This window comes from Trichosurus vulpecula, chromosome 2 (genome assembly GCF_011100635.1).
Source record: "Trichosurus vulpecula isolate mTriVul1 chromosome 2, mTriVul1.pri, whole genome shotgun sequence".
Lineage (NCBI taxonomy): Eukaryota > Metazoa > Chordata > Mammalia > Diprotodontia > Phalangeridae > Trichosurus > Trichosurus vulpecula.
The window spans coordinates 179,716,433-179,739,097 of NC_050574.1; the positions used below are offsets into that span (position 1 = coordinate 179,716,433).

Here is a 22,665-nt window from a genome sequence, read left to right on the forward strand (position 1 = left end):
TTATTGTATAAATTGTTTTCCTGGTTTTACTCACATCATTCTGCATCACTTCACACAAGCCTTTCCAGATTTCTCTGAAACTGTCTCTTTCATAATTTCTTATGGCATAATAATATTCTATTACATTCATATGCCATAATTTGTTCTGTCCTTTCCCAATTGATGAGCATCTCCTTAGTTTTCATTTCTTTGCTGTTAGAAAAAGAGTTGCTATAAGTATTTTTTAATTCCTCTTTCTTTAAATCTCTCCCTGGCATAAGGCTAGTAGTGGCATCATAAGGTCAAAGGGTATGCATAATTTACTAAGTTTGGGGGCAAAGTTCCAAGTTGCTTTCCAGAATGACAGGGCCAATTCACTACTCCATCAGTGGTTCAATCAAATGGTTCAACATCAGAAAGTGACATGATTTTATTAGTGTGAATAATATTAAAGAAGAGGCATTACCATCTGCATTTCTGCTGCACCCTAAGGACCATGGGTCTTTCCATCTGACTTACAGCTTGAAATCTTCATATATGTTATCTCCCCATTAGAATGTGAGTTCCATGAGAGCAGAGCCTTATTTCTATCCCCTGTATTTTGCACAATCATTACTATATTTAGCATTGAATTAGTGCTTCATACTTCATTCATTCGTGTGTTTGTTTTCCCACAGATCCTTCATTAATTGTGGTTTTTCATTTTTGTCATCTTTGCCAGTTCATTAGGTGTACGGTAGAACCTCAGCGTTGTTTTAATTTGCATCTTTCAGATTATTAGTGATTTAGAACTTTTTTTTAATATGTCTGTAGGAGCCTTAAGATTTCTTCCTTTGACAGCTACCTTTTCATATCCTTTGATCATTTATGTATTGGGAAATGGCTTTTATTAATAGATTTAGACCAGTTCCTGATATGTCTTAGATATGAAATCTTTATCAGAGAAATTTACTATAAAGATTTTTTTCTCAATTAAATTTTTTCCTTTAAATTTTAACTACATTAGTTTCATTTGTACAAAAACTTTTAAATTTTATATTATCAAAATCATCTAGGGATCTCCTCGTCATGAACTCTTCCCCTATCCATAGTTGCCAAAGGCATTTCCTTCCTTGCTCCTCTTAATTTGTTTATGATGTAACCTTGTATATGTAAGTCATGTTTCCATTTGGAGCTTATCTTGAGATATGGTATTACATGTTGATCTAACCTTAACTTTTGCCAGGTTGCTTTACAGTTTCTCCAATAGTTTTTCATTGAGTAGTGAATCCTTATCCCAGTATATAGGGTCTTTACATTTATCAAATACTATGCTACTATATTTGCTTCTACATGTTGTATATTTAATCTGTCTCACTGATTGACCTCTTTGTTTTTTAACCAGTACCAAATAGTTTTCAGAATTATAATTACTAATTTGTGGCATAGTTTCAAATCTGATGTAGCTAGATGGTATTCCTTACCCCCTTCCTTTTTTATTATTTTCTTTGAGATTCTCAACTTTTCATTCCTCTAAATTTTTTAAATTACTTTTTCTGATGCTAATAGAGTAATCCTTTGGTAGTTTGGTTGGTATGACGCTGCATAAGTAGATTAATTTATGTAGTATTGTCATTTTTGTTATATTTCTCCATATAAATTATTTTGGTCTGTTTTTTTCTGTGAAGCAGGGGTTCTTAACCTTTTTTGTGTCATGGACCTTTCTGTCAATCTGCTGAAACCTATGGACCTTTTGTCACAATAATATTTTTAAATTAATAAAGTAATACTTATAGAATTACAAATGAAACCAGTTTTATTGAAATATAGTTTTATACTTACAGTGTGTTTTGGTTCATAGCCTACCAAATATTCATCCTTTAGTGTTTTTTAATGGAATTTCCCTCTTTCTATTCCTACTGGGTTTTGTAGGTAATAAAAAGAAGTGCTGATGACTTTATGTGGACTTATTTTATTTTCCACAACTTTGCTGAAGTTAATATTTCAACTAATTTCTAGTTGGCTTTTTAGGGTACTTCAGGGAGACTATCTTATCATCTGAAAAATAAAAGTTAGTTTGTTTCCACTTTGCCTAAGTTTATTCTCTCAATTTTTTTCTAGTCTTATTACTAGACCTAGCATTTTCAGAATTACATTGCACATATATCAGATGATAGTGGTGGTAATGGGCATCCTTCCTTTACCCTTGATCTTACTGGAAGGGTCTCTAGAGAGTGCTCCATTACATGTAATGTTGGCTCTAGACTTTACATAGGTACCATATAAAGAAAGAGTCCATGTATTCCTATATTTTTTCTGTTTTTAATGGAAATAGGTGTTGAATTTTATCAAAAGCATTTTAGCACCAATTTATGTAATGTGATTTTAAAATTATTTTTATTATTAATACAGTCTGTTATGTTTATTATTCTCCTAACATAGACCCAACCCTATATTCCTGACATAAATCCTACTTGGTCAGAGTGTACTAAATTTTTCTTAATATATTGTGTAGCCTCGTTGCTAATATTTCATTTACTATTTTTAATCACTGTTCATTAAGGATGTTGGTCTTTTTTTTTTATCTTACTTTGCTTTATATTTCCCTGGTTTGGGTACTAAAATATATCTGCATCATAGACAGAGTTTGCCGAGATTTTTCCATTTTCTTTTTTGTAAACAGTTTAATATTGGAATTAATTGTCCTTTGAATGTTTGATAGAATTTGCCTGTAAATCTATCCAGGCATTGTTTCTCTTTGAGTAAATTTATAGCTTGTTCAATTTCATTTTCTGATTTGGGGTTATCTAAATAATCTATTTCTTCTCTTAAGCAAGGTACTTTATATTGTTGTAAATATTCATCCATTTCATCTAAGGCAGGGGTTAGCAAATGTCGGCTTGAGACTCAAATCTGGCCCTCTACCTGTGAGCTAAGAATGTTTTTTACATTTTAAAATACCTTAAGTGTTTTAAAATATAAAAAGTATTCTTTTTTATTAATTTTTATCTCCTCAATAGTAATTTTTTAATTACATGTAAAAACAGTTTTCAATATTCATTTTTGTAAGATTTTGAGTTCCAAATTTTTCTCCCGTCCCCACTCCTTCCAAAGACATCAAGCAATCTGACATAGGCTATATGTGTATAATCATGTTAAACATATTTCCACATTAGTAATATTGTGAAAAAAGAATCAGAACAAAAGGGAAAAACCGTGAGAAAGAAAAATAAAACAGAAAATGGTGTGCTTTGATCTGCATTGAGACTCCATAGTTCTTTCTCTGGATGTGGTTAGCATTTTCCATCACAGAGTCTTTTAGAATTGTCTTGGATCATTATATTGCTGAGAAGAGCTAAGGCTATCATAGTTAATCATCGTACAGTGTTGCTATTGCTGTGTACAATGTTTTCCTGGTTCTGCTCACTTCACTCAGCATAAGTTCGTGTAAGTCTTTCCAGGATTATCTGAAATTTGCTTGCTTATCATTTCTTATAAGCACAATAGTATTCCATTACAGTCATATACAACAACTTGTTCACCATTTTCCCAATTGATGGGCATTCCCTCAATTTCCAATTCTTTACCACCATAAAAAGAGCTGCTATAAATACTTTTGTACATGTGGGTCCTTTTCCATTTTCTGTGATCTGTAGGGGATACAGACCTAGTAGTGGTATTGCTGGATCAAAGGGTATGGACAGTTTGGTTGCCCTTTGGGCATAGTTCCAAATTGTTCTCCAGAATGGTTCTCCAAAATGGTTCATTTTCTCCACATCTTCTCCAACATTTATCATTTTCATTTTCTGTCATGTTAGCCAATCTGATAGGTGTGAGGTGGTACCACAGAGTCGAAAAACCATTCTTAACTCAAATATCATATAATAGTTGGTAGACTGGATTTGGTCTGTAGGCCATAATTTGCCAACCCCTTATCAGTTTCATTGGCATATAGTTGGTGAAAGTCAGTCAATAAACATTTATTGAGTGCCATACTATGTACCAGGCATTGTGCTAAATGCTGAAGATACAAAGAAAAGTAAAATCAGTGCCTGCCCTCAAGGAGCTCACAATCTCTAATGGAGCAAGATAACATATAAAAAAAATTGAAAAACCAGGATGGGGGAAGTGGTTGGGGGAAGAAGGTAGGAAATAATGAGATAGTTGCCCTGGCCTCTTCTTTAGATGGAAGATCTGTGAAGAGCTCTAGGTCCACTCTCTCCCCTCTCCAATCAGGAGGAGGGAGGGGCCCCAAGAGCAGGACTGTTGAGAAGATGTGAGTTTCAGAGTTGATATGATCTTGATATTGCAGGAAGATGAGTTTCTGGAGATAATGATGAGGTCCAGGAGAGCAGCCAGGTGGGAAATTATGAACTAGTTGCCCTGAGCCTTCCCCTTAAATGATTTTGCCTTTGAAAAGGGCACATTGAAGTTGTCCACTATTATAGTTTTATTATATATTTTAACTGTATTTTGACCAACTTTTAAGTATTTAGATGTTGTGGCATTCAATACATATAAACTAAATATTGATATTGATTGGTTATTGGTTATCTATGGTCCTCTTGAGTAAAAGGTAATTTCCCTGTGTATTTCTTTTTATCATTTTTACTTTTACTGTTACCCTGAAATAATGATTGTTGGCCTTTTCAAGCATAATAGATTTTTTTCAGTCCCTTATTTTAACTCTCTGTGACTCTTTATGTTTCAGGTGCGTTTCTTGTAAACAATGTATTATCAGATTCCTCTTTCTAATCCTGCTATCCTCTTCCATTTTATAGGTGAATTCAACTCATTTATATTAACAGTTATGATTGTTAATTGTGTATTTTCCTCCATCCTCATGTATTTTTTCCTGTCTTTGTCCTCATTCCCTCTTTCTAAGCAAGGAATTTAACTCTAGTAATATATAATTGAAGCAGTCTGTTTCCATCCAGCAATATCTTTTCTCCTTCTCGTACTGCCCGCAATCACAGGTTTTTAGCTTTCCTTTTCTTTTAATCTCTTCTATATACTCTATCCTCTGAATTTTGATGTTTCTTTTGTTTCTCAGCCATCCTAACCTTCTTATTAAACCTGCCTCTTCTCTCACCTAGTCCCTGCCTATTTCCCTGCTGAGTTTAATATATTTCTGCACCAAACTCTTTATGTTTTCAAATATGTGTGTGTTAATGTATTTAACCCTCCTTTTTTCCAGTTCACATAATGCCCATTCTCCCCTGTTATGTGAAATAGTATGTTACTTCTCCTTCCAATACCTTTCTACCCTAGTATGTGCCCTCTCACTCCTCTTAAGGCTGAAGAAACAGAACAAAACTATCTCTAGGCCCTCTGCTTGTCTTAACTCTTTCTATGGCCCATAAAGGCATTAGTGTTCTGAACAGATATTTGTTTCTTCTTTCCCAATTAGAATATAAGCACTTTATCATTGTATGGCCTCTTCCAAATGTTCAAATGTATTTATCTTTCTAGGTTTCTTTTGACTCCTCTTTCAAAGTTTCTGCATAGCTCTGGTCTTTTCCTAAGGAATGATTGAAAATCTTCCATTCTCTTAAAGGTCCATTTCCTCCTCCCTCCCCACCCCCATAGGATTATACTTAGTTTTGCAGGGTTAAGTTGTTCTTAGTTGTAGGCCTTTACCTTATGCCTTCTGGAATATCAAATTCCAGGATCTCCTTTCCTTTATAGCAATATCTGGCAAGCTCCATGTATGTCTGACTGTGGTTCCTTGGTACTTGAACTCTTTCTTTGACCTATTAGAACCAGAGGGCAAAGTGAAAATAGAATCCACTGATCACCTCCTGAAAAAAAAACCCAAAATTAAACTCTCAGGAATAGTGCAGCAAAAATCCAGAACCTCCAAGGTCAAAGAAAAAAATACTGTAAGCAGCCATTATAGACTTATAGACTAGCTTTCATGACAGAAATAAAGGAAGGAAGGAAAGAAAGTAAATAAAAGAAAAGAAGGAAAGAAAGGTCTAGATACCAGATTTAAAGAAATCATAAGAGTCATGCTTTTTGGGTAGTTCAGTGATTCTTAGATTATATCTCCTTGACCTGTTTTCTGTGTTACTTATTGTAGCAACAATGCTGCTTACAGCTACTGTGGAGGTATAGGGCCGATAACCACCAGCACACAGGAGGGCTGCTAGCACAGGTTCTTTGATTTACTTTTCTAAGGAAAGCAACTTTAAGGGGTTTACATTCCCACTTTAATTAAACATACATATATCATTCACTTAGTTTAGGGGAAAAACTCAGCACCCTGTACTTCAGAGAAAACACAAACAGAAATTACAAGCAGAAATTTTATAAACAGAGCAAATAACACAAATCAGCAGACAAGGCTTCTATCTGTCCATAGCAATATATACATAATTACCAGAAAGAGAAGCACCAAAATATTTGGGTTTCCAAAAGGGAGCAGGGGAGGCAGGGAGGGGGGGTTGCTCCTTAACAGCTATCCAGAGTCTCAGCTAGCCAAATCACAGGACTGCTCTTCCAATGAGTGAGCCCCAAAGCAAAATGCTAACCTCAGAGTATATATGCACTTCTTCAGGGTCAGAGGGTGTCACAACCATGTGACTCAAACTCATGTACTTAGGTTTTCTTGTGACTTTAAGCAGGTCGTCAAAGACTCTTGATTCAATCAAAGACTTTTGAATGAAACAAAGGCAAGTCCCAATCAAAGGCACTTGATTGCCTTAGTGCTTAGTGCACTCCAAAAGAAAAAAACAGCAAAAAATCCCACCCTGCTAGCCACCACACTTATTTTTAATAGTACATACCTTATTTTTTTTCTTCTTTTTCCCCCATTTTTGTTTTATTGCTTCTTGTTGGGTTTTGGAGTTATTTCTTTCTGTTTGACTGTTCTGGTTCTCAGTGAGTCCATTTCTTGGGCAAAGTTTAGCACTTTTTGTTCTTAGCTATTAATTCTCCTTCCCACTCTGTCATCCTATGCTCTGATTTAATTTGCTGTTGTATTTTTCATCTCTTGCTTTATTTCTTTGAGATACTCTAACAATTCTTAGGGCTAGGCTGGGGGTTTTTTTCCCCTTGAGGCTCTACTTAGACTTGTGGAAATACACTCTTCTGGGTTTCCCTCCCATGCTTCTCTCTATTTACTTATATATCCAGCTTCAGTTTCTGTCTCCCTATTGCCCAATACTTTTAGGTAGTGTAATCAGACCCCGCTTAGTCATTGATGCAGTAGATCTACCCTTTGAAGGAATTTTTAGGTTTTAGTTAAGTCTCCTGATAGCTTCATTTAAGTTTTTGCTTTGGCTTCTTCTCTGTATCCTCCCTTACCCAGACCCATACCTGGAGTTAGGGAGTTTGTACTATTCCTTGCCATGAGCCTGACAGGCTTCAATTGTTGTTCATTTGTTTCAGTTGTGTCCAACTCTTTGTGACCCCATTTGGGGTTTTCTTGGCAAAGATACTGGAATAATTTGCCACTTCTCTTTCCATCCCATTTTACAGATGAGGAACTGAGGCAGACAGGTTTAAGTGACTTGCCTAGGCTCACACAGCTAGTACGTGTCTGAAGTCAGATGTAAGTTCATGAAGATGAGTCATCTTGACTTCAGACCTAGCACTCTATCCATGCCTAGCTGCCCCAGGCTTCAACTAAACATTGCTAACTTCACTAATAGTAGGCCTCCTCTAAGACCACCAGTGCTACTCTAGACCATTCTCCCACTGTGGTTTGGCCATGATGTACCTGGGTACTGATCTACCTGCGCCCTGGTCTGTGTTTGTCTCCTACTATATAGTCTTAGCTATTTGTTTATCGTGCCTTCCACCCACCCTGGCTTTTCTTTACTTAGAACTTCAATAAGATTCTGGCAGTCTTCTTGTGTATCAAAAATCTAATAGCTGTTTCCTTTTTTTTTGTTTCTTTATGATTACTACTTCTTTATCCTTATCACTTTTAGAGTTTTATCAGTGGTGTTTCTGGGCTCTTCTAGGACCTAACATGCCACAACACTGGTCACAACCTGTGTCTTACCAAGTATTTATTAAGTGACTATGTATTTAATATTGTAATAAGGCTTTCTTGATCTTATTCATATATTATTATTATTTATATTAGAGTTATTTTTGCAGGTGGCATATTCCCCACTCAGACTGTAAGCTTTATGAGGACAGGGTCAAAATTTTATCTCACTTAGGATTTGTCCCAGGACTCAATATAAATGCTTCAATTGCTGAATAAATATTTATTTAATTAAAGAATCTTTAGGAAGATGCATACATTATAATCCCTTCTTTCAGAAAGTTTTACAGTCATGGAATCTCAGAGTTGGAAAGGATTCCAGAGGCCATTTAGTCTGATTTAACCTGACAAGAATTCTCTTTGTAGTTATTCCCTCCAAGTAGTCAGTCATCCCAAGCTGCTAGTAACCCTACTTTATTCAGCCAATTCCTCTTTAATAGGTATCCCTTTAGTTTCTGTTTTTGCCATCAGAAAAAGAACTGCTAATAAAGACTTTTGTATATAGGGGTCCTTTTTTTCTCTCTTTTTAAAAATCTTTTTGGGGTATAGGCCTAATTGTAGTGTTGCTGCATCAAAGGGTATGCTATTTTGCTATAAGAAATGACAAAATGGATAGTTCCAGAGATCTCTGGGAAGGCTTGTGTGAATTGATATTTAGTGAAGTGAGCAAAATCCAGAGAAAATGGTTATAACATATATATTAGTAATAGTGTGAAAACAAACCATTTAGAAAAACCTAAGAACTCTGACCCACGCACTGACCAGTCATAATTACAGAGAACCAATGATGAATAATGCTGCTTACTTCCTAATAGGACTAAATATGTAGAACAAGACACACAATTTTAGGGCATGGACAACATGGGAATTTATTTTGCATGACTGCAAAATTGTTAGAAGGGTTTTCTTTTTTTATCCGAGTTTTGTTTTGTTTTCTTTTTTAATAACAAATTCTTTTTAAGTTAAAAAAAAAACTACAAGTAAAAGGGAACTCACTAGTAGACCCCATTTCTCTTTCGTATACCTCTAATGGTTAGGAAGTTACTTTTTATGTTAAGGCATAAACTTGCCATTTTGCCATCTTCTACCTATTGCTTCTCTAATTCTTCCTTCAAGGGCCAAGCAGAACAGAGTATGATCTCTTTTCCACATGACTTCTGTTCAAACGTTTTAAATCAAGTTTTGGAGGTCCCTTCTAGCTCTAGATCTATGATCTGTGAACCCCTAAGTTTTCACCTTTAAACATACTACAATAATATAACCCAAAGAGATAAATATGTGTCATATAGTTAATAATTTGTTATGAGAGCTTAGGAACAGGAGATTAGTATAGGCTGAAATACTTCAGGAAGGTTGTATGGAAAAAATTGAGCCTGACAAGGGCCAGAATGAATAGGCAGAGAAGAATGGAGAATCCATTTCAGGCAGGGACCAAAGGTCGAAATTTAAGAACTAGTAAGGCCTGTTTTTGAAAGGTAGTGAGCTTAGCTAAGCTAACGTAGAAAATCACATTGAAGAAAAGTATAAATCAAGTTGTATAGAAAGAGGGAGACATTATTGAGTATTTTTAATATCAGGTAGAAAATTTATGGCCCTAAAGAACCATGGACCAGAGAATCTGAATCCTTGTTTCAACAATTCAGCTAGCAGCTGCTGCGGGGGGTGTAAAATCAACAACAACCAGCTCACAGAATGCTACAAAAGCCCAGGTTCTTTTGATCTGCTTTACTAAGGAAAACAACTTTAAGGGGTTAACAAGCTTACCTTAATTCAGCATACAAATACCATTCACTTAGTTCGGGGAAGAAGCCAGCACCCTGAACTTCAGAGCAAATACAAACAAATTACAAATATCGACAGATAGGCTAAATACAATTCATAGTTACCAACATCTAAGTTCAGCCCAGGAGCTTATAACAAGGGTTGGCCCAGAGTCACGCTCGCCACCACTGCTGTGGGTCAGAGTTCCAAAAAAGAGAAAGCCAACCCCTGGTTTTATATCTTTTTCAGGGTCAAGGGTGAGTCACACATGTGACTCACCCACATGACCTAAAATCGTCACAAAGAGGCAACTTAAACCCATGTGGACTAAAAGCCTCTGATGTCACAAACATGCCATTGACAGAAATAAAAAATTTGAAAAGGGAAGATGAAGAGTTTGATTTTGGACATATTGTAGAAGGGAATAGATTGCATTTCAGGTTAGGATTTGGACAGCCTCTGAGATCCCATGAAATTCTAGATTTCCATGATTTTATTCAATTCATTCAACAAGAATTTATTAGTAGCTACTCTGTGGCAAGCTTTTGGCAGACAAAGACAAAAGGAAATGGTACTTGCCCTCAAGGGGTTTACATTCTCTAGAAAGGAAACAAGATTTACATAAATAAATAAATGCAAAACATATACGAAGTAAGTAAAAAGTCATTTTTGGAGGAAGGTAAAAGAAGACACTAGCATCTGGGAAAATTAGAATAAGCCTTATGTAGAAAATGACACTTGAACTGAGCCTTGAATTCTAAGATTCAAGGGTTTCTCAGATCAGAGAGTATGTTTCAGGGATGGGAGATAAACTGTACAAAAGGCAGATAGATGGGAGATAAAGTGTTGTATGTAGGGAACCATAAGTAGGTCAGTTTGACTGGAATGCAAAGAATCTGAAGGGGAATAATTTGAAGTAAGCCTGGAAAGATAGGCTAGACTTAGACTGTGAAGAGTCAGGGAAATACATGTTCAGTTGTAGATGCAAGAGGGAGTCTCTGGAGTTTAATGACCAAGGGATAGCCTGACTAGATCTGCATTTTAGGAAGATTACTTTAGCAGCTATGTCGACAATAGATTGGAGAAAGGAGAATCTTGAGTCAGAGAGACCATTTTGGAGGCTCAAGGATTTTTTGAAGGTCACATGGTAAGTTAATAGGTTCCTTAGGCTTGGAGTATTTCTTGTTGTTAATGTTAGACTCTAAGACATTGTGATACTGCAGATTTCATATCTAGTTTCTTGAGGAGTTCATTCAGTGTCAGCCTAAAGTCTTACTAGATATTAGGCAATAAGATCACCAGTATGTCCTAGACAGTCTATCAGCATTGAAACGATTTTCATTACATTTTAGCTCAGCTTTGGTGAACTTGTACCAAAATTAGGTAAAAAGAGACTACTCACCTAGCTTTTGCATCATCATCTCAAGGAGAAAACTGAAATAGAATAAGCAAAAGAACCCTTTTACAGGTTCTTCGGTGGATATTTAGAATATAAAACTTTAATATAGGATAGCTGTGGAACTGCTGGGAAACAGCAATATTGATATTTCAACCTGGAACACAAACCATTCAGAGTGATGTAATTGAACAAAAGGGTGGGGGTGACCACAAATCTTAAAAGATCTACATATTATAGCTGCAGGCATATAAGTACATAAAGACCAATTTTCAACTTTGCTCACAGAGAAAGAAACCATCATATGTCTCTTTTGTCAGCTGTACCTTATATACATAAATAGTCATCACTATTAGAATACTGAATATATATATATATACTGAATATATATATACTGATTATATGTACATACATGTGTACGTATATGTAATGTGTGTATGTATATGTGTGTGTTAGTTGTTTAGTCATTTTTCAGTCATGTCCGACTATTTGTAACCCCTTTTGGGGTTTTCTTGGCAGAGATACTGGAGTGGTTTGCCATTTCCTTCTCCAGCTCATTTTGCAGATGAGGAAACTGAGGCAAACAGGGTTAAGTGACTTGCTCAGGATCATACAGCTAGTAAGTGTCTGAGGCTGGATTTAAACTTGTGTGTATGTATGTATGTATTTGAAGGTTATCTCTTTTGAACAAGCTAATTACTGTTGATATTATTTAATTTCATGCTCTTTTTTATTTTTAGGCTTAACATATAAGAAGCTGAACCGCCTAGATGAGGCTTTGGATTGCTTCCTGAAACTTCATGCGATTCTACGGAACAGCGCTCAAGTTCTTTACCAAATAGCAAATGTGTATCTTATGTAAGAAAATTAAGGGAGATGCTTAATTCAGAAGGGCTTAGTTTAACTGAGTTGATGCTATGATGAAGTGAGTGAGAGTTATAATGTACAAGGTATTTGTAATTTTAAAGACAGGTTTAAAAATAGTAGGGTAGATCCTTTTTTTAGATATAACCAGTTCCCTAGAAGTAAATAAGACACTTTTGGAAACCTCAATTACTCTTCGTGGTCTCTGTGATATTATTTAGTAACTCAAATAATAACTTATTTAGTGCTATATAAATGCTAGCTATTACTATGTTATTGTAAGGATTGAATTTGGGCAGCATATTTTAAGCTATTATGATAACTGATTAAAATATTCCCTGGTAGTTAAATGTTAAAGTTTTTCTTTAATTTTTTTCTCAAAAGATGAGGGCATATGAAATACCTTGAAAATTAATTTATTCAATATTTCATCAAATATCTATTGAATACCAACTATGTGCAATGCACTGTGCTAGTCACCCTGACAGATACAAACAAAAACATTACAGTCCCTGTTCTCATGTGAATTTTGTCCATAACCCTTAGCTTTCTTAAGAATTTTTTTCACATGGTTGGGAAAAACTGCATTTGATCTTAATCCTTTAAAGCTATTTGGAATAGCATTTAAATTTGCCTCCTTAATTAAAAAGGCAATGACAATAAACTTATACAAGATTACAGGGTTCATATAAGTTTACGCAAATATATGGTGCCGTAACTTTTGTGTAAATATTTAGATATAAAAATAGGATATGTACAGTCATGAGGTACCAATAAAAATGACCAGTCTTGCTACATTTTATGCTTGACTTTGTCCAAAAAAATCTGTTTCAAATGTATGATTCTTGTTTTCCCTTTTCCATATCCTTTTCTAATAGTTTTGTTTTCTTTTATTGTTTGTATAATTTGTACATCCTCAGTGGTCAGTTCATAATTACTCTAATTACCTGTTAAGAAATTCAAGATACCATTTAGGATTTTTTAAAGCTCTCTTTCTCTGTTATTCTAAATTTGGCATATAATAAAAAATCTGTGATCATTGGAAGTGCAGGGCACCACTTTCTCATATTTTAGTTTTGTGTAGACATATTGTATAAAAATGAAATTCAAAAAGGAACATATATTAAGTACCCATTTTATGTAATGTACTTTAATAGACACAGGGGAGATACAAAAGAATTAAAAGACATGGTCTCTAACCCACTTGAAGAGCTAAATGGGAAAAAACATAGGTGAGATTATGGTAAGAATGCTCAGTTTATACGCTAAAGGAAGTAAAAGCAATTTATTGATTGAAGGGGACTATTCAGGGAAAGGCTTTGTGAAGGAAGGGAGTTTAAATAATATACTACTACAGATTTTTAAAAATAATTTTTTTGTGAAATGTCGCTGTTATAGTATGTTCATTAATTGAATTTAGGACTATGAATTACCAAGCATTTATTGCCCTTAACTAAAGTTACTGAAGATATGAAATAATGGAAGATCCTAACCAGTCTATTGAGTGGTTGATGCAGTTGATCAGTGTGGTTCCAACTGATTCTCGTGCCTTATCTAAACTAGGAGAACTATATGATAATGAAGGCGATAAGTCCCAAGCTTTTCAGTATTACTATGAGGTACATACCCCATTTTTACTGGTCTTTTAAAGTATTTTATAGAATTTATAGGAATAAAGTTATAAAGAAGGCATGATTAGTAAATTTAGGAAGTTTAAAGTATATTTTAAAAGTAACTTGATTTTTGATACATTAGAATTTTGGGAAAAGTTCTGCTAACAGACAGATTTTAATGAGAAGAAAGTACAATTTACAGGACAAATTCATTTTTGTCTTAAAACATGATTCTAAGTTTTCCATCTTGCTTATCACTCACTGTTCTTTACATTTCATTAAAAGTAATATTTGGATTTGGGTTGTATGGTCTTTTGTAACAGTGCAACTCATTGCATTAAAATGACATATATAATTGAAAATATGACAGTTTCACTTCAATTAACTCTTTTAAAAATTAGTTTTGCAATTCCCAAACTTGCAGAATGTGGTATATGAGTTAGTATATAAATACACTGCTTTCATTCATGTGTTACAGATTTCTGGCATCTGGAGAATTAGTAACTTAAATGAGTAAGATATTCGAGAACTAAAAGAAATATGTTGTTTATCATCAAAATTATGTTCTTTTCACCTTTCGTATTTTGTCAGTCGTATCGGTATTTCCCTTCTAACATCGAGGTCATTGAGTGGCTTGGAGCCTATTACATTGACACCCAGTTTTGTGAAAAAGCCATTAAGTACTTTGAAAGAGCTTCTCTCATTCAGTAAGTAACGATTGTTATTTTATGTCTTGTGTTGAGATATTTACCCCTTTAAATAATATGTAGGAGACATTATAAATTATGTGTCAGGTATTAAAACATTTATAGCTTTGGATAAAGTTTCCATTTTGTTTTCTCACTATGTCTCATTTTACTTAGTTACCATTGTGGTGGAAAAAATGTAAAATATTCATTAATTAAAAACTTAACATCTCGTGATAGAACTTTCTAAAAGGATTATTAAACCAAAAGCTTTTCAGGCTTTATCCTTTAGCAGTTTCCTTATTCACACCAATTAATCAACAAATATGTACCGAAGCATTGTTCTTTACCTTTCTTTGTATCCCTAGTGCTTAGCACAGTGCCTGACACATGGTAAGTGCTTAATAAATGCTTGCTGACTGACTGACTGAGATTTTAATTCAGATCTTCCTGACTACAGACCTATCTATCTAGCAGACCTCACCTTCCAACATTGTTGAGAGGACCAAGTGAGATAACGCATATAAATGCTAGCTATTATCATAGTAATTACAATTATGGCATAATTATAATTCATGAATGTGAACATTAATGAGAATATGGGCAGATTGTTCTTTTTTATTCATGGGTTGTAGCAATGAAAAGTTAACCCAAAAGCTGTAATAAAGTGGGGGAATTGGATAAGAAAGTCTTTAATTTACATAGGAAAGGTTCCTGCACTAAATTGGAGTACCTACTGTTATCACATGACATAGATATGTCAACGGATTGTTTGGAGAGCCCTGGTCTGTATGAGTGAAGATGAGAAGCTGATGATATTCTAATAAGATTAGGTGAATCAGGAAGAAGGGTAACACTGAGGACCAAAGAAGGAAAGGAAAAAGCATATAAATATATCTATATATACCTACACACATACATATGCAGCTAAGGTGGTGCAGTAGACCAAGTGTCAGGCCTGGAGCTAGGGAGACTCCTATTTCTGAGTTCAAATCTAGCCTCAGACACTTCCTAGCTATGTGCCCCTGAGCAAGTCACTTAACCTTGTTTGCCTCAGTTTCCTCATCTGTAAAGTGAGCTGGAGAAGGAAATGGCAAACCACTCCAGTATCTTTGCCAAGAAAACCCCAAAAGGGGTTATAAATAGTTGGACATGACTGAAAAATGACTAAAAAACCAACACAACATATATATACACACATATTATATATATATGTACACATGTGTACATATAATCAGTATATATATATATATATTTATATATGTTTAGTATACATTCAGTATTCCTATTCAGTATCACTAATGGTGATGACTATTTCTCCCTTTCTCGGCCAAAATTACTAGAAAATTTGGTCCTTCCTTTTCTCTCACTCCTTCCTTCCAGGGACTGTTTTGTGTTTGTTTTCGAATCTCTAACATTTAGCACAGTGTCCAGAACATAGCAAGCACTTAATAAATGCTTCTTAGTTGAATGATTAACTTTAAATGCCAGGCTGAGGATTTTCTGTTTTATACTAGAAGCAATCTGGAGCTTTAGAAAATATCATATAATAAATGGTTCATGGATAGACTTATCCATGGATTTCACAGATTATTTTTAATTTGTTTTAATACCAATCAAACGATATTTTATTCCCTTACAGGCCTACCCAAGTGAAATGGCAGCTAATGGTAGCTAGTTGCTATAGAAGAAGTGGTAAGTAGTTAAAAAAAAAAACCCTACCTTTGCTCATTTAAAAAAATCAGGATACACTTTTAAAAATGTATTTAATTTACACTTGTTTTGTCTAAATTAGACATAAGTAGGGGACTATAAATACATAATAGCTCACATAAATAAAAATGTATAGTCCACAAATTCCTATTCAATTTTAAAGTACTATAGATCAACACATAATCATATGTTGTAAATGACCCATTCATTTCAATTCAGTTAAATTCAACAAGAATTAATTAAGTGCTTGTTGTGTGCCAAGCACTTCGCTAAATGCTAGAGATACAAAAACAAAAATGAAACTGTCCTTCTCCTCAATGAGCTTACATTCTACTGGGGAGGGAGGTAAACAACATTTATACAGATAGGTAAATAAAATATTTGTACAAGGTAACTATAAAGTGATTTCTGAGGTCCAATTTCTAGGTGATTTCTAGGTGAATAGATAGGATATGAAGGTTCTATGAAGGAGGTGGCACTTAAACTGACCTTTAAAGAGAGTTAGGGATTCTGAGAGTTAGGGATTTTAAGAGCTGTGGAGGTGAAGAATGAAAGCAGTTCAGGTGTAGAAGCAACAAAGCCCTCCTTCTCCATCATGCTTTTCAAAATATGTAGAAAGTCTTTTAAAATTACCCTAATCTAATCTAATACCTTGGGACTAATCTGAAAGAAAAATCTTACCAGTCTTTAACTATCAATTCCAAAACAAGTTCTTATTCTCCTCTCTCTGAGGAGGATTACTAGGAAGTAATCCTCACTTTTGAAGTACAGTAATTAGGATGGTGACCTGACCAGTCAGGGCCTTGATTGATTTACCTTGACCGATTAGGTTAATGATCAGACAAAGAGATCCCTACCATTTGGAAAGCTTAGCATAGTGCCTGGCACATTGTAAGGCACTTAACAAATGTTTATTGATTGATTGATTGGAAAGGGACTTCCTCGAAAGGAGTCAAAGAGGGATTGAATGGATTTTGAGAAAATGATTCTCCAAAGGTGCACTGAGAGTTAAGTGACTATTGTTCAGTTTGACGAAGCAGATTGGTACCTGAACTCTTAACTAAGCTTTGGACCCTTGCTGAGTCTTGACTGTGAAATATTCCTTGTTCAAGAATCTATGAACTAGAACTTCAAAATCACTTGTGTTGCAGAGATGGTGGACAGCACAAAAAGACAATTTGGACATTTTTCACTAAGCTGAAAAATGCTTAGATTAGAATAATCATTAATTGATAAAAATTAGTTCTGATATTCTTTTTTATTATTTTTTTAAAGTTAGTTTATTTATTTTTCATTTTCAACATTCTCTTCTGTAAGATTTTGAGTTTTAAATTTTCTCACTCGCCTCCCACTCCCCAAGGTGGCATGCAATCTGATATAGGCTCTACATATTCATATTAAACATACTTTCACATTATTAGTCATGTTGCAAAGAAGAATTAGAACCAATGGGAGGAACCATGAGAAAGAAGAAACCAAACAAAATAACAAAAGGGAGAGCAAATAGTGTGCTTCGTTCTTCATTCAGACTCCAAAGTTCTTTCTCTGGATGTGAATAGCATTTTCCATCACTAGTCTTTTGGAGTTGTCTTAGATCGTTGCATTGCTGAGAAGAGCTAAGTCTATCAAAGTTAGTCATCACACAATGTTGCTGTTACTTTGTACAATGTTTTCCTGGTTCTGCTCACTTCACTCAGCATCAGTTTATATAAATCTTTCCAGGTTTTTCTGAAGTCTGCCTGCAGTAGCACAATAGTAATCCATTACATTCATATACCACAACTTGTTCAGCCATTCTTCAATTGATGGCTATCCCCTCAATTTCCAATTCTTTGCCACCACAAAAATTGCTACTATAAGTATTTTTTTTAATTTTTTATTTAATTTATTTAATATATTTAATTTTCAGCATTGATTTTCACAAGAGTTTGAATTACGAATTTTCTCCCCATTTCACCCTCCGCTCTACTCCAAGATGGCATATATTCTGGTTGCCCCATTCCCCAGTCAGCCCTCCTTTCTGTCACCCCACTCCCGTCCCATCCCCCTTTCCCTTCTTCTCTTGTAGGGCAAGATAAATTTCTACGCCCCATTGCCCTTATTTCCTAGTTGCATACAAAAACCTTTTTTTTGTTTGTTTTTGAACGTCTGTTTTTAAAACTTTGAGTTCCAAATTCTCTCCCCTCTTCCCTTCCCACCCACTGTCCCTAAGAAGGCAAGCAATTCAACATAGGCCACATGTGTATTGTTATGTAAAACCCTTCCACAGTACTCATGTTGTGAAAGACTAACTATGTTTTGCTCCTTCCTAACCTATCCCCCTTTATTGAATTTTCTCCCTTGACCCTGTCCCTTTTCAGAAGTGTTTGTTTATTATTACCTCCTCCCCGCATCTGCCCTCCCTTCTATTGTCCCCGCTTTTTTATCTTCTTGCTCCTCCTTTCCTGTGGGGTAAGATGCCCAATTGAGTGTGTATGTTATTCCCTCCTCAGGTCAAATCTGTTGAGAGCAAGATTTACTCATTCCTCCTCACCTGCCCCCTCTTCCCTTCCTACAGAGCCGCTTTTTCTTGCCACTTTTATGCGAGATACTTTACCCCATTCTATCTCTCCCTTTCTCCCTCTCTCAATATATTCCTCTCTTATCACTTAATTTTATTTTTTTTTTTAGATATCATCCCTTCATACTCAACTCACCCTGTGCCCTCTGTGTGTGTGTGTGTGTGTGTGTATACACACACATACATACATACCTACATACACACACACATGTATATATAGATACATACACACACACACACATATATATATACACACACACACACATATATATATATATATATATATGTATATATGTATATATGCATATTCCTTTCAGCTACTCTAATACTGAGGTCTCATGAATCATACACATCATCTTTCCATGTAGGAATGTAAACAAAACAGTTCAACTTTAGTAAGTCTCTTATGATTTCTCTTTCTTGTTTACTTTTTCATGCTTCCCTTGATTCTTGTGTTTGAAAGTCAAATTTTCTATTCAGCTCTGGTCTTTTCACTGAGAAAGCTTGAAAGTCCTCTATTTTATTGAAAGTTCAAATTTGGCCTTGGAGCATGATACTCAGTTTTGCTGGGTAGGTGATTCTTGGTTTTAATCCTAGCTCCATTGACCTCTGGAATATCGTATTCCAAGTCCTTCGATCCCTTAATGTAGAAGCTGCTAGATCCTGTGTTATTCTGATTGTTTTTCTACAATACTCAAATTGTTTCTTTTTGGATGCTTGCAGTATTTTCTCCTTGACCTGGGAGCTCTAGAATTTGGTGACAATATTTCTAGGAGTTTTCTTTTTGGGATCTTTTTCAAGAGGTGATCTGTGGATTCTTTCAATTTCTATTTTACCCTCTGGCTCTAGAATCTCAGGGCAGTTCTCAATGACAATTCCTTGAAAGATGATATCTAGACTCTTTTTTTTGATCATGGCTTTCAGGTAGTCCAATAATCTTTAATTTATCTCCCCTGGATCTATTTTCCAGGTGAGTGGTTTTTCCAATGAGATATTTCACATTGTCTTCCACTTTTTCATTCCTTTGGTTCTGTTTTGTAATATCTTGATTTCTCATAAAGTCACTAGCTTCCACTTGCTCCAATCTCATTTTTAAGGTAGTATTTTCTTCAGTGGTCTTTTGGACCTCCTTTTCCATTTGGCTAATTCTGCCTTTCAAGGCATTCTTTTCCTCATTGGCTTTTTGGAGCTCTTTTGCCATTTGAGTTAGTCTATTTTTTTAAGGTGTTGTTTTCTTATATTTTGGTCTTCTTTGTCACCAAAGAAAGATTCCAAAGTCTGAGTCTGAATCTGAGTCAATTTTTGCTGCCTGGCCATGTTCCCAGCCAACTTATTTGACCCTTGAGTTTTTTGTCAGGGTATGACTGCTTATAGAGTAGAGTACTTTGTTCCAAGCTTGAGGGGATGCACTGTTGTTTTCAGAGCTATTTCTATACAACCATCTCTGCCACACCAGCACTTCTCCTTCTCCAAGAACCGCCAACCCGGACCTGACACAAATCTTTAGCAGGCTGTGCACTCCTGCTCTGATCCACCACTTAATTCCTCCCACCAGGTGGGCCTGGGGCCCAAAGCAACTGCAGCTGTAATTCTGTAGCTGCTGCACCACCCCCGCTGTCCCCCGGGGTGGTGGCCGAACCGCAAACTCCTCCCACTCTGTCCCCCGCAGCTTGTCCCACTAACCTTCTCTGTTGTCTTTGGTGTTTGTGGGTTGAGAAGTCTGGTAACTGCCACAGCTCACTGATTCAGGGTGCTAGGCCCCGTTCTGCCCAGCTCCTGGTCTGGTTGGTCCTGCCACCTCCCACACTGGGCTCCGCCCCCCAGCTCTGTGGGTGATGACCTCATCCAGCGACCATCCAGGCTGTCCTGGGCTGGATCCCTGCTTCCCTCTGCTGTTTTGTGGGTTCTGCAGCTCTAGAATTTGTTCAGAGCCATTTTTTAGAGGTTTTTAGAGGGACCTGAGTGGGAGCTTATGCAAGTCCCTGCTTTCCAGCTGCCATCATGGCTCCAGTCTATAAGTATTTTTGTACATATGATTTCTTTTCCCATTTTTATGATCTCTTTGGGATACAGACCTAGAAGCGGCATTGCTAGATCAAAGGGTATGCACAATTTTATAGCCCTTTGGGCATAGTTCCAAATTGCTCTCCAGAATGGTTGGATCAGTTCACAACTCTACCAACAATTCATTAGTGTTCTAATTTTCCCATATCTTCTCCAGCATTTATCGTTTTCCTGTTTTGTCATGTTAGCAATTCTGATAGGTGTAATGTGGTGCCTCAGAGTTGTTTTGATTTGCATTTCTCTAATCAATAGTGATTTAGAGCATTTTTTCATATGACTTTAGAAAGCTTTAATTTCTTCATCTGAAAACAGCCTGTTCATGTCCTTTGACCATTTATGAATTAGGGAATGACTTGTATTCTGATAAATTTGACTCAGATCCCTATATATTTTAGAAATGAGGCCTTTATCAGAGACACTGGCTGTAAAAATTGTTTCCCAGTTTTCTGCTTCCCTTCTAATCTTGGTTGCATTGGCTTTGTGCAAAAACTTTTCAATTTAATGTAATCAAAATCATCTATTTTACATTTCATAATGTTCTCTGTCTCTTGTTTGGTCATAAATTATTCCCTTCTCCATAAATCTGACAGGTAAACTATTCCTTGCTTTCCTAGCTTGCTCCTAGTATCAGCTTTTATATCTAAATTGAATGTCCATTTTGACTTTATCTTGATATCCAGTGTAACATGTTGGTCTATGCCTAGTTTCTACCATAGTGTTTTCCAGTTTTTCCAGCAGTTTTTCTTAAATAGTGAGTCCTTATCCCAGAAGCTGGAGTCTTTGAGTTTGTCACACAGTAGATTACTGTGGTCATTGACTACTGTGTCCTGTATACTTAACCTATTCCAGTGATTCACCAGTCTGTTTCTTAGCCACTACCAAGTAGTTTTGATGATTGCTGCTTTATAATACAATTTAAGATTTGGTACAGCTAGGCCACCTTCCCTTGCATTTCTTTTCATTAATCCATGATCTGGACCTTTCGTTCTTCCAGATGTATTTTGTTATTTTTTTCTAGCTCTAAAAAAATAATTTTTAGTAGTTTGATTGGTATGGCACTGAATAAGTAAATTAATTTAGGTAGAATTGTCTGGTATTCTTATACCTACAGCACAGTATAGCACTAAATTTTTTCTTTGACATTGGCCTGTGCAAATATATTTTGATAAATGCTCATTAACTAACAAATCCATAGCCATGAGAGATAGAATGATGTGCATGTGTAGTCATCCAACAAGCACCTATTAAGCACCTACTATGTGCCAGGCAGTATGTTAAGTTCTGGGAATACAAAGAAAGGGAAAAAAAGGATCCTGCTCTCAAGAAGCTTGCAGTCTCATGGAAGGGACAACACATAAAGAGCTGTGTACAAACAAGTTACATACAGGGTAAAATGGACCTACTCAACAGAAGGAAGGCACAAGCTGAGAGGGGTTTGGGGGATAGTTTCTTGTAGGATGTAGGATTTTAGCTGAGTCTTGAAGGCAGCCAGTGAAGTCAGGAGGTGAAGATGAGAAGGAAAAGAATTCCAGGTATGGAGACTTTGCGGAAAAACTGAGTTACTGTGGAGAAAAATTTTGTCAATTAAAATAGCTAAGAAAAGCTGGAAATATATGAGTTCACAGTTACTTTTTGTTACTTTTTGATAGTATTGGACATTTGCTCTATGGTTTCAAGTTCCAGATTCCTTTCTGGTTGCACAAAACTGGCCTGAACAAAAAAGAAAAAAAGAATACTTTTAGGAATCAAAAGCTATGAAAATACTACAAACCTGTTGCTATGCAAGTTTTTCACGGTCAACAATTTTTCACATAATCAACTTGGTGAAGTACAAAATGCCCTGGATCCTTAAAAAGCCAGCCTGGGTTTTAGCAGACCAGAGGAGGTAGAGCTAGAAGAATATGCTAATTTCCTCAAGCCTCAGAATGTCATAGAAGCTGCTTACTAAGATTCATGATTGGCTTAACAATCCCTCAAGGAAGAAGAAAATGGATAAAAACTTATTTTTGTCCACACTGTCATGCAGTTGAAATATCTGTTAGTACATTAGC

The 22,665-nt window shown here is 35.7% G+C and overlaps 1 protein-coding gene across 2 annotated transcripts in view; it reads left to right on the plus strand.

Annotated features, from left to right (window-relative positions):
* The window catches only part of IFT88 (intraflagellar transport 88), a 118,435-nt gene that overhangs the window by 47,256 nt on the left and 48,514 nt on the right, over positions 1-22,665 (plus strand). For both annotated transcript variants that reach the window (XM_036747391.1, XM_036747392.1), the window contains 4 exons: positions 11,855-11,963; positions 13,447-13,597; positions 14,183-14,298; positions 15,920-15,972. In XM_036747391.1, the coding sequence (XP_036603286.1) occupies positions 11,855-11,963; positions 13,447-13,597; positions 14,183-14,298; positions 15,920-15,972 (429 nt within the window). The remainder of the gene's footprint in view (positions 1-11,854; positions 11,964-13,446; positions 13,598-14,182; positions 14,299-15,919; positions 15,973-22,665) is intronic.